A 13,012-nucleotide genomic window follows, 5' to 3' on the forward strand; every position below is an offset into this window, starting at 1 on the left:
AGGGCACCATAAATGACAATGTCACAATTCTGTCCAAGATGTTAGGCTCTCTTGTCTAGTGGACAAAACCAGAGAATGTGTGAGTAGGGTTCCCTTTCCTCACATAGACACCTGAGGCAACCATTATTACTGTCACCTCCCTCTTGTGTTGGAATGTGCACAAGGATTTCAGAATGCATATCAACTTACTAGAAATCGGGGTGATCTGTTGGGCTTGCAGAGCCATCCGCCCACACATCCAATCCAGACATGTTCAGATAATGTCAGACGATATGACAACAGTATTTTATATAAACAAGCAGGGGAAGGAGATCTCTCTCTCTCTGTGCCCGGAGGCAGTCAACTTCTGGAACTGGTGCATCAAACATCACATAACCACATAAGCATACTTACCGGGGTGCAAAGTTCCATAGTGGAATCTCAATGAATCACAAATGGGAGAGTCATGATTCATTTCTTAATGACATCTTTTCTCAATCGGGTATGCTGTCCTGGGACCTTTTTGCCTCACAGGCAAAAAAGAAGCTCCCTTGGTACTTCTCCAAAGCAGCCGTGAGCACTAATTTCTTGGGAGATGCCCTCCTAATATCGTGGAATAGTTGCTTTGGATACACTTTCCCTCCAGTTCCTTTGATACCACAGGCTGTATGGAAGATCTGCTGAGACAGAGCTTGAATCATCCTGATCACATCTAACTGGCCGAGGCAGTTCTGGTTCATGGATCTGTTGAAACTCTCAGTGCATGAAATCCCCACATTGCCGGATCTTCTAACATAACACAGGGGCAAGGTCACAAACCCCAACCCAGGACCACTGCAACTTAGATCCTGATATTTGGATGGGCTATGGTGACAGAATGCTCATGTTCCAAAAAGTCCAATCCATCCTTAATCAAAGTAGAAAAGATTCTACAAGAAGCTGTTACTCAGCTAAATGGAAGTGTTTTTCCACTGGGACTCATCAATGCACTTTGTCTCCAGACTCCATCGGAATCCCTGATACCTTAGGTTATGTCTAAACTGCGGGTTTGATTGATTGGTAGTGAAGACTTCCTCAATTGAACCCGGAAGTTGACTATGTAAATTCACCCCAGTAAGAAGTGTTGCACTGTGTCAACAGGAGGGCATTTCCCGTTGGTGTAGTGCAGTGGAGACGCCGCGGTAAGTAGACATTCAGAAGTCGATGGGAGATACGCAAATACTGTACGTAGCTTGTGTATCTCCTGTCGACTGCTGCCAAAATCTACAGCCAGTGTAGACTAGACCTTAGAGTACCTCCTTACCCTCAAGTCTTGTAGGTCTTTGGGTCTTGTGTAAATGCTGCAATCAGTGCTTTCCATCCTCCAGTGGATAACCATATGATCTTCATGCACACTATCACAACTAGATTTTTGGAGTGGATTCTCAGATCCTTTCCATCAGTGATGAAGTTCGCATCTCAGTGGGACCTCAGTTTTGTTCTATCATCTCTCCCTAAGACTCTTTGAATTGCTGGCCACATGCTTTATGACCCATCTGTCCAGGAAGGTGGCCTTTCTGATAGCTATAGCATCAGCCAAAAGAGTCAATGAACTGGAAGCTCTTATGGCAGGCCCACCAGATACTACTTTCCATAAAGAAAAGATCTTGCTACGCCCTCATCTTAGGTAGTAGGTAGTTTCCAAGTTTCAAAAGAGTCAGGTCATCCACTCACCTGTATTTTTTCCTAAGCCACATGCCTTGGAATAGGAGAGAAGACTGCATTTTCTGGACGTCTGGAGTGCTTTGGCTTTATCGGCATAGAACAAAAGATGTTAGAAAGACACTTAAACTATTTGTTCCCATTGCAGAACAATCAAGAAGTCAATGTATATCCGCTTAGAGACTTTAGAAATGGATCTCAGGTTGTATTATCCTTTGTTACCAGCTACCTGTTGCTCTCCTCTCCCACCCCAAAGAGATAAAAGCTCATTGTACCAGGGGGCAAGTTACTTCAACTGCATCTCTGAGAGACATATCCATACTAGAGATATGAAGGGTAGCTACTTGGAGCTCTCTGCATACCCTCATGAGACATTATGCCTTGGTGCAGTTGTCAACTGTGGATACGGCTGTGGGGACAGCAGTACTAAGACAGCTATCACTTCTGCATCCTCACCCTCACCATCTGTTTGATTACTGCTTTTTAATCTTCCACGTGAGGAATACACATAGGGACTGTCACTTGAAGAAGAAATGGAGGTCATTATCTGGAACTAGAAGTTCTTCAAGATGTGTGGTCCCTATCTGATTTTCACTATCCACCCTCTGTCTCCTCTGCTGCGGATTGGGTTACACAGTGGTAAGAATGGGAAACTGGAGAGGCATCAGCCGACACTGCCCATTATGCCCTCACTAGAGAGCGTGAGGAGAGCTACAGCACACAAGCAGGCCAAAGGACACTGCTTGCAAGAAATTCTGGACTCAGGCACATGGTGCACCTTTGTATCTCATGTGGAATACAGATAGAGACCACCCATTTTGAAGAACCTCCAATTGTAGGCAAGGAACCTCCTTTTTGAGACTGAAATTTAATAATCAACTGGCATTCTGGTTTTGATCCATACCCATTATTTGGATTGTTGAGTACAGCAGTGAAGCCTGACTGATCATATGAAGTGGGGTATTCTTGTTCTTACTGCTTACAGGCTATTACCTTTGAAGGTATGTATAAAAACAAAATGGTGATCTCAGCACAGAGTAGCACTGTAATGGAATGGCTAAGCCGTTCAATTGGATTAATGTTCTTAAAGATTACTTGTTTGACCAGAGACCTTTTGGCCTACTTCTCTTGATCTAAACTATCTAGGGGCCCCTAAGAGTGATGGATGATGTTGTTAAATAAGGAAAATCCTCGGGATTTGTCAAATTAATGGTTCAGGAAGGTTAGACATTATGTAGCGGAAATTACATTTAACAACAATCCTTTAGTGGCATGCTACTGATACTTTAACAATATATTAAAATATACTTTAGAAAGCAGTCCTTCATTTGGTAATTTGTTTCACAGGTGATATTTTATATACATGTATTATATTAATCTCTTGTAATTATAGAGGGGAGGGGAAATGTCTTCAAAATGTATTTTAGCTTTGTATTGTTTAGAGGATGAGGAATATAACTGCTGTGTAAATCTTGTCGTATATATAGTAATATATTTGTAATCAAAGGCTATTACAAGTCAGTAAGTTCACCTAAGAATAGTCATAACAGGTATGATATTGCTTTAAAGAGTAAGGAATTGCAGAGTTAATCATTTACATGTGAGTTGTTACTTGAATAGCTGTTAACAAGAATGTTTGGGTAAATTAGAGGGTTTTATTCTAGCCTTTTGGTGATGATTTGTAGTATTGTTTGTAGTATGTTTGTAGTATTCTGTCTGCTCCAAGGACTATCATAACTGTCACTGGAGAAATCCTGAATAGAATATATAATTTATATATAACTGTGTGTGCAGTTGTTTGTGAAGTTACCCAAGTTCTCCAAACACCTATAACTGAATAAGCTTCCATTATTAATATATTTGTGTATAAATTATATTACAATTAATATAATTATATGTTGATATTAATTTTAGAAGTGTATTAAACTCTAGGAGTTTGGAGAACTTGGGTAACTTCATAAAAAAGAAAATGAGACTAAATCTAGATATCAATCTAAACTACAGAAAAGTAAAATTTCTCAGTCATATAGATAGAACTATTTGCATTCTAATGATATTATACTCATGCAAAGACATGACTACAAAAACAAAGTTGCACAAAAAGCACAAAAAACGTTGTTTCTTCTCTTCAGTTTTTATAATGCCAATATCAAGTGATGTTGCTACCCTGGTAATGACCTCAGTCCCTGACCTGGAGAATGCATCCTCTCAGGGTTTGAACAATAATTTAGTCTGGGCTTTACTAGAAACTACCAAAATCATGTATCTCTTGTCTGAAATCATTCAACAATTCAACATGTTCTATCACTCATTAGGGATGGTGATGTTGTAATCCCAGTTTGTGTCCTGATAAAGCACAGGATAACCACAAATATGAAGGGAGTGCTTCCATCCCTCAGTCATACTGCTAGTAGTGAAAAATAAAGATAATTTTATCTGTATTATTGCTGCTCATAATCAAATAACAGTAGTATATTATAGGGTGTTAAATTTGTGTGCCTTGTATGTACTATACAAGACTGATATATTTGAAAAATCATCTGTGTCATGTTTGCTCATTCTATCGCTTGCCTAGACTAACGTAGTTAATACTAACTTTTTTGGATTACCATGGTGTCCGGTGCCTTTTTGCTCTGTGAATGGTATGTCTCTTGGCCTTTCCATCCACGTTACTTAAGGCTGATTTTTTTTGTGAATAAGGTGCTGTTGTTTTGAGACACTTTAAAGTTATTTTACTGTAGAATTAATTTTATATCCTCTATTACTTTGGGAGATTTCTGTGAAGCAGTCATTATTTTATTCATTCCTCCATGCTTTTAGAGAGTATATGGTGTTTCCCTTTCAATTTTATTCTTTCCTACTGAGTCATTTTCCCTCACCCCTTGTTTTTCTATTGGAACTTAAAATTTACTTGTCTGCTTTTATTTACTGTCTTTATTCTGCATCACTATTATTGATATCCTCAAGACGGTACATAGTTCTGGGGACAGTGTATATTTAAAGGTTGCTGCAAAAAAGAGAAGTGGAGTACACACAGCTTTAACTTCTGGTTTGTTTTAATTTCTTTGCAAATGAGCAAATTGAACATTTAAAATACAAAGTATATACAAAATATATTTGAGGTAAATCAGATTTTGGATCTAAATTAGACATCTACTTGAGTTTCTTTTTAATAATGCTGGTATGTTACAATAAAGATATATTATACTGCTGTAAGTTCTGAGGTGAATTTTGTCTTGTCTTTCTTATATTCAGCTCTTATGTAAAGCATATTATGCAGAGATAATTGCACAATCTGCTTGTCCTCTTGTCTCTAATATTTCTTCTCACTTTCCTTTTCTTTCTGTATCTTTGACGTTGTTGTTGGGTTTTTTTTAATAACCATAGGGGACCTGTTGTTCAAGCCACAAAAGCTGCTGCTGGCACTAAGAAGCATGATCTTAGTAAGTGGAAATACGCAGAACTTCGTGATACAATCAATACTTCCTGTGGTAAGTTTGTGGTTAGTTGGGGCTAAGAGGGATTGTGTTCCAATAGCACAATAAATCAATCTATCTCTTTCACCAGAACAGAATTTTGAACTCACTAATTGAGTTTCAGATTAAAAGCTAAGTTCAGTGACTTTTCTGCGGAGGGGAGAGCAAATATACCATTTCCCGCTGAGGAAACAGAAGTTAATATGTTATTTGTTATATTCACGGTTGTATCTGTGAAATTAATACACTTTAGTCAGGAGTAATGTGCTATAAATTCTTAATGACATTGTTTAAAATTAATTTATATTCCAATGAAATGGAACTAAATACCTGTGGTTTTACCCTGCATTTGTAAGATCTTATAAGTTTCTAACTGTAATTTATTGAATTCACCAAAACTACAAGGAACATAGAGTTCATTTAAAGCACAATCTAAAAGTATTGATGTCATGGTTGATCAAATTAATATTTGCTTAGTTTTCTAAGAAGCTAAAGCTTAGCTATTTAGTCACTTATCATGAAGAGATGAACTTATCTGTAATAATCCTTTATATTGTATTATAATTGTTATTCTGTGTCAATTATGAACAATTCGTTTATTTCTGGGAAAAGATATCTATCTTGAGGCTAATAGATGAATTTGTCAGACACTTCATTTCTGCTTGGATATCTTGGAGAGAAACCTATCCATTCTCTAGATTTGTTTTCAAACCACTGAATTAACTTAAAATTTGAGCCTTTCTTTTGTAATGTTTCAGTATTTGGATTAAAATATTGTTGACAGCAGAGTAGGTGGTGCAGTGGGTTAATGCACTTAGCTGTTCACCTCTGGTAACCCCAGTTCAAATCCTCTTAGGTGACTAGTGACATGTATTTGGTATCATTCTAGAATCTATTATCTATCTGTGCCAGGTAATTTGGCAAAAATAACAATCTCTGTTAAAGGAAAAAGTTCAGGCCTTGACTGAGTAACCAGACCTCAAGTGTTTTCTCAGCAAGCTAGTTCCCTGGATGGTTGGTAGGAATGAAGTAGTCTCTGGTTGCAATAGGGACTAGAATAAGCAAAGAGAGCAAATTGCAAATCATAGTTCTAGATGACTGTTCCAAACCTGCCAGCAGATAAGCTGCTGCTAGGCCATCCCTATTTCAAGGAAGAGAAAAAAGAACTTTCCAGACTCTTCTCCTGCATTTGGCTTCCAGTGAGAGGAGAGGGAGACGTATCCCTGAACCCTGTGGCTAGGAAAAAACACTAAAAAATCCAACTCTGAATCTCCATGTTTCTCTGCATTGTAACATCCCCCACCATTCCTGGTCACTCCAGTGCATTACTGCTGCCAGTACTTGCGAGGGAGTCCTTTGGGAATTACCCTTACAGCTGTCTTCCACAGTTCCTGCACCAGGGGAATCCTCTAGAGCTGAATATGGTTTTTTTTTAGGTTCCCTTTGTGCCACTAGACCTTTTTATACATCACGAAGGGGCCAGAGCATAGGTGACGTTCTTGCCCCTGGGCTGTAGTAAGGAGAAGAATTTGCCAGCCAGGTTACACTGAAGAGGATCTCACTAGCATTCTGGTCCACCTTCAAAAGTGAAAGCCAGTCACTTGCCATTCCTCCTTTTCTCGCTTGCTTATTCCACCTCAGCTGCACTGATAAACATGTGACTTTTACATGTGAGTGGGAGTTTGAATCAGAGACTGACACACACAGACTTATTACCCAGTAATTTAGGTGTGGCGTTAAAGATATTGCTGCATGCTAGTCTGCATGCTTCTCAGTCCTGCCGCAATCAGGAATGCCAAAAGTCCATACTGTGATGCTTGTGCAGAGCTATATAATAAGCCTTCATAACACCTATCTGCCTGTTTTGCTCAGTCTAGACCTGTCTCTCACTTGCACAAGCTTTTAATTTACTGACATTGTAAGAAATACTGTTATGTTATAACTTGCTCTAAAATTATGTAAATAATGTATATAAACTTATTTTATAAATGTTTGTCTTCTGATTTTTGCACTCTTTCCTTGCTGTTTTTGAGATAGATATTGAACTATTGGCAGCTTGCAGAGAAGAGTTTCACAGACGACTGAAAGTGTATCATGCGTGGAAATCCAAGAATAAGAAACGTAATACAGAAACAGAACAGCGTGCTCCAAAATCAGTCACTGACTATGGTGAGAAAAGTTAATTTATTTCTTAATTTAAAAAAAACAACCAAGGATTTTTTAAAATAGAAATGTTTCTAGAGTAAACAAGCAAATTATTTTAAAAAATATTTTTCTCTGTTATGTTGAAGAAAAGGATTATTGTTTAATAATAATTTTATATGAAAGTAGTAGGTAAAATACTTTGTTAAACAGATTTTAACTGACAAATAGTTTGCAGTTAAAATACAGTGTTCCTCCTGAGATTTAGTATAAGTTAACTAGAATAATGTTTTCTAAACAATCATATCTACTAATTAATACTTGTCATAAGTTAGAAATAGTTTTAGATTTGGTATTTTGCATGTTGGGAGTTTGTTAGTTAATCACTGGGCAGAAAGGTACTTAAGGCTTAACTGCTGAAGAACACTCTTCGCAAAATCTATGTTAGAGGCTACTTCAGCTACATCCTAAAACACACAAAAAATCCTTTCTTAGATTATTTAAAAATCAGGTTTCTGTTAGCAGAGAATCCCCTCTCTGAATTCTGCAGTCTGATGCAATTTCTCTGTGATAGACCAAATCATAGATCCTAAATATCTTCATAGTCAACCTGCTGTACCTGAACCAGCAGTGGCTGTGAAAAAAAATTTGGATTGCTTCAATACTAATAAACAAGGAGACAGTTTTAGCTAGTGGCTCCTCCATAATATGATTGTTTTCAGAAGGCACATAATATATTGAAGACAAGATTTTTTTTAGCCCTTGTTTATACAGCAACTTCTTATATTCCCTCTTGGTTCATTTTAACCAACATCTTAACTTTTTTACAGTTTAACTTTTGTTCCATAAACATTACTATTAAAAATGTGTGCAAATGAGATGATGATTTACAGTCTGTGTTTCAGTTTGAGGCTCTCATCCTACTGGTCTCACAAATGGTGTTCACCATGGGACATTTCAAATGCCACTAATGAGAATGGATGCTTTTGCCTTTTAAGGGATTAGATGGATGATAAAGGTGTATTTTCTTAGATTGAATATAACACTGTTTGGTGTTAATGGGAATAATGTGCCATCAAAAGCACAAATCTACCTTATGAAAGTCCATAAGGGAGACCCATTTTTGTACTATATTTAGTCCGGAGTGAATAAACCACATAGCAATCAATTTTATAGCAACTCTTGTTTTTCATTATAAATTATTTTTTCATTTTCTTAAAATATGGTATAATATTTCTTTTTAAAAGTTGGATCATTGCAGTTGAGAGAGAAATGTAGTGATATCATAATACTGACCTTTAGAGATTCATATTAGTGTCACAGTAAATTCTTATTATTGTAAGTAATTACACAAAATGAACATTTCAATTCCATGTATTATAACTAATCTTCAATATAGTGAATAATTACTTACCTGATTTCTTGGGTGCTTGTACTATAACTCCTTGAGATGTCACTAGATACATGATTCAAATGACATATTTCCATTTATATCCACTCACCAATATATTGTAGTTTTACGTAAATAGTCCTGTAATTAGATGTCAGTGGGCATGAGAAATGGAAGCATATACTAAGCAAGCACTGGCTCAGAGAAGGTATTAGAATTAGCGGGTTTTATAGTGCCCTTCCAAAAAAAAGTGGAGCTACATTTCTCTTTCCTAGATATTAGCAGAACTGTGGCAAATTAAAGAATCATTTTTCTTTCCATATATAAATGTCAAAAGTTTATTAAAGGTACCACATGAAATAACTCCCAAGGTTCATCCCTGCAATCTGTGCTGAGTACATGTACCTGTGTGTGGGGGGGGATTGTGACTGGGACTGTAAGTCACTGAAATATCAATTTCAAATTTATGTCCCAGTTAGACTATAAGCAATCATAGATCTGTGAAACTTAATAAAAGAAAACCTTTTGTTCTTGTCAGTAAACAGCACAGAAATGCTAATTACCTCAATACGCACATTTCCATTACAAGTGGAATTTCCATTTGTCTGTCACCTGGGTTGGTGACAAACATTATGAAATATTGAAAATGTAACTGTTTCCTTCAATATGGAATATTTGTTTACAGATTTTGCACCATTTTTGAACAACTCAAGTAAGTGGGGAGATGGTTATTTAAGATAACTTTAAAGAATAGGACCATTATAAGTTTTTTACTAACTTCAGCTGAACAGTGTTTTGCTATGTTTGTATGTAGAATCAAAATATACAAATCAAAAATATTAATTCACCGTTTTCTACTTAACACAAAAACAACCGCAAAAACCATTTACTCAACATGTGGATGCTTAATGGCTATACGTATTAGATTACCAGAGCTCTATGTAGCTCAAAAGCTTGTCTCTCTCACCAACAGAAGTTGGGACAGTAAAAGATTTTACCTCACCCAGATTGTTTCTCTAATGGTTATATATTTTTGGAATTTATTTTCATAATGAGATCCTATATGTTGGGAAAAATACCTTTTTGATGTAGGTTAACTGAAGGTGTGAACTCATTTTTAGTTTCAAGAAATGCTATGCTATTTTAATTTTAGGATTTTTATTATGTTTGTACACATTTTTCTATGGTAGCAAAACTCTGTAATCAACTTAATATAGCAGCTGTTTTCTTAAAACAAAAACTAACATTTTTTTAAAATAAAGTATTTCTGTATGTGTCGAAGTATCTAGCATTGAAAAGTAAAGGCTAAGCTGACTGCTCAGAATTTCTGTTATTGAGATTTACTGTTGGATGCAAATGTGCACAAGGATAGAAATAAGACACACTGATTGCTGTTGTAATTCAGAGAAGTGTTTTACAGTAATACATCTTCAATTTGCTGTAATGCGCAATCAGGCAATTCACAAAGGTTTATGAATTGCTATGCAGTTTAATATAACTAAGTTAAACCCAAATTTTATTCTTTTATATAGAATGTGTTTTATTAATGCTAGTGTATGAAAGTGGTATCCACAGATAATTCATATGTAATAAACATTACTAAAAACTTATTCTATAGAAAATCTTTTCTTGTTTTCCTTATGTGGACATGAAAAGTTCTTGTTGTTCATATAATTTTCAGGAACTAACATTTACATATGGCATTTTTTTTTCAGATATTGTTTTCTACACTTTAATAAACCATTCTAGTTCCCATATGAATAGAAGAAATAGCAAGAGGAGCTTGCTATTCTGTTTACCAATGTCTTGTTCATAAAACTGCAGAAATATCTAAATTAAATGTGACAGCCATTTTTTTTCATGAAAATTCACTGTTAATTATTTCCTTTACACTTAATAACTCATCTATTAATGTTAAGGTTACTGTTTAGCAGATCAGATCAGTCTTGCTTTCATAACTTCTTAAAAATGAAACAAGTTGCATAAAAGTATGTTTGACTTCTGAAAAACTTTATTCAAGTGAGCTGATTTTAATGACATACAGTAAATACTTTCTAAGAATCTGTTAGAGACTAATTCTAATTCCTAAGTTTAATGCACATTTCAGAAAGCAATTTTTGATGTGTTTTGTAATAAATGGATATTAATTTGTGTTTCTATGAACATGTTAGATGTCTTTAATGGTATTACAAGATTGTTCTGTTGATTATCAAAAAGAACATCTTTCTTCAGATATTACAAAGTATTATTATCCTTTTTATATCTAAAATTGCTTCTCTGCGATCTGTCTTGCTTTTGCAAAGGGGTAGACAGTTATATAGACCAGTTGCTGCTTAATACTTTATTTTTATGTTTATAAAGGGCTGGTTTAAAAAAGATGTATCTTTAATATTACTCTAAACAATAGAGGTATTTTAACCCCACCCCATTGTCTAGAGGTGCTCAAGGCCTGAGAACAAAGTACTGAAAATTACCAAGCACGTCAACATTAGCTCTCCCCAAGTTCCTACCATTGGAGGAGTTTTACTCGTGAAAATGAAGAAGGGGAAATTTTGAGTCATGTAGTTTTAGCTAATCTGCTTTTCAGCGTTGATTTAATTTAATTAATAAATTAATTTATTTGATTAGGAAATATTCCTGTTTTTTTAGCATGAAAAGGAAGGTGTTTAGGCGTTAAGGGAGTGGTTCCAACCTTTTTGGCTCGAGGTCCACAGAAGACTGTCCACAGTCTTCACTAGCAGTTCCCCTCCCCACAGCCCCCAAGCTGCAGCAGGGAAACTGCACAAGTCCCATAGCCCCATGCACTCCATCTGGGTCCTAGACAGTGCTCCCTTCTGCAGTCAGCGGGAGGGGAGCGGCGGGGTGCGCCACGGCTTGGGAACCACTGGGTTAAGGGCTGCTTTTTCTATTTTATATGCAATTGTAACTCTGTTTTTTGTAAATAGCTCAACAGAACCCAACAACTCAGTTGCCTGCCAGACAGCAGGAGATTGAAGTAAACAGACAACAGCGTTACTTCCGTATCCCCTTCATTCGCCCAGCAGACCAGTATAAAGATCCTCAGAACAAGAAGAAAGGTTGGTGGTATGCACATTTTGATGGGCCTTGGATTGCTCGACAAATGGAACTTCATCCTGACAAGCCACCTATTCTTCTTGTAGCAGGTTGGTATACTCTCTCAACTTTTGGAAAGAAAAACTCAAGTGTAAGACATTCATGCTGTATCTGTGCAAGGCTTGGTATACGCTCCAATAGTCTGTGGAGCAAAACAACGCCAAAACCAAACATTGACACAAAATGACCTAAGAAATATTACATAGTCACTGTTTTTTTTTATTTTGGTAGCAGTGAAAGCAATGGGGAATGGGGAGAGACTTATGCAATATATTGTTCCATTATGAAAAATTGTTTATAATAGATGGAGAATGAAAAAAGTCAGAAATTAGGGGATAAACCCATTTATCTAGAACTTTGAATACTTAGAGAAAGTTATTTTTAACAATGTGTTCTTAAACATTTCCTGGACTTGTGGGAGACCCTTTCTCTCTCCTCTCCTTGCCCATCTGAGTCTGCTGCCCATTCATTTGCTGTTCATGGCCCAGAGGCTACTTTTATAGACTCATAGACTTTAAGATCAGAAGGAACCATCATGATCATCTAGTCTGACCTTCTGCACATTGCAGGCCACAAAACCTCACCCACTCACTCCCCTAATAGACCGCTAATCTCTGACTGAGTTACTGAAGTCCTTAAATCATGATTTAAATATTTCAAGTTAGAGAATCCACCATTTACACTAGTTTAAACCTGCAAGTGACCCAAGCCCCATGCTGCAGAGAAAAGTGAAAAACTCCCAGGGTCTCTGCCAGTTTGACCAAAGGGAAAATTACTTCCCGACCCCAAATAAAGTGATCAGTTAGACCCTTCCTCTCTTTTTGTTGAAATATTCCTGGTTTTGTTACTGTAATAGAAAATGGACAGAAAGGGGAGATGGATGTATAAGGTGGTAGGGAGAAAAATCAAGCTTCTGGTTTCTTGCTCTTCCCCCTAACTCTTGTGTTGCCTCCCTTCACAAATCCCTACCTTAATTTGGTCTTCCCACTTAAGAAACATAGTGAAGAGTCTTCCTACATTACTTGTGCAGTTTCCTATGATCAGGGGGCTTTTCCAAGCACTAGGTTTCTTCTCTCTGTGCTAATTAGAAACAATAGTACCCTGAATAATTATAGAATTAGCTATGTGGTGCCTCTTGCATATTTAAAGCATATGTATACAATTGTATTGTTTCCTATGGTTACACTGTTTAATGCACCTCCTGGTAAAA

At 36.6% G+C, this 13,012-nt stretch overlaps 1 protein-coding gene across 1 annotated transcript in view; it reads left to right on the top strand.

Annotated features, from left to right (window-relative positions):
* MYO6 (myosin VI) overlaps nucleotides 1-13,012 on the top strand; it is a 116,612-nt gene that overhangs the window by 100,847 nt on the left and 2,753 nt on the right. The window contains 3 exon segments of the mRNA XM_067532704.1: nucleotides 5,068-5,171; nucleotides 7,194-7,325; nucleotides 11,634-11,852. Of these exon segments, the coding sequence (XP_067388805.1) occupies nucleotides 5,068-5,171; nucleotides 7,194-7,325; nucleotides 11,634-11,852 (455 nt within the window).

The sequence above is a fragment of the Emydura macquarii genome, unplaced genomic scaffold (assembly GCF_026122565.2).
Source record: "Emydura macquarii macquarii isolate MOO-44397 ecotype Brisbane River unplaced genomic scaffold, CSIRO-AGI_Emac_v2 contig_3295, whole genome shotgun sequence".
Taxonomy (NCBI): Eukaryota; Metazoa; Chordata; order Testudines; family Chelidae; genus Emydura; species Emydura macquarii.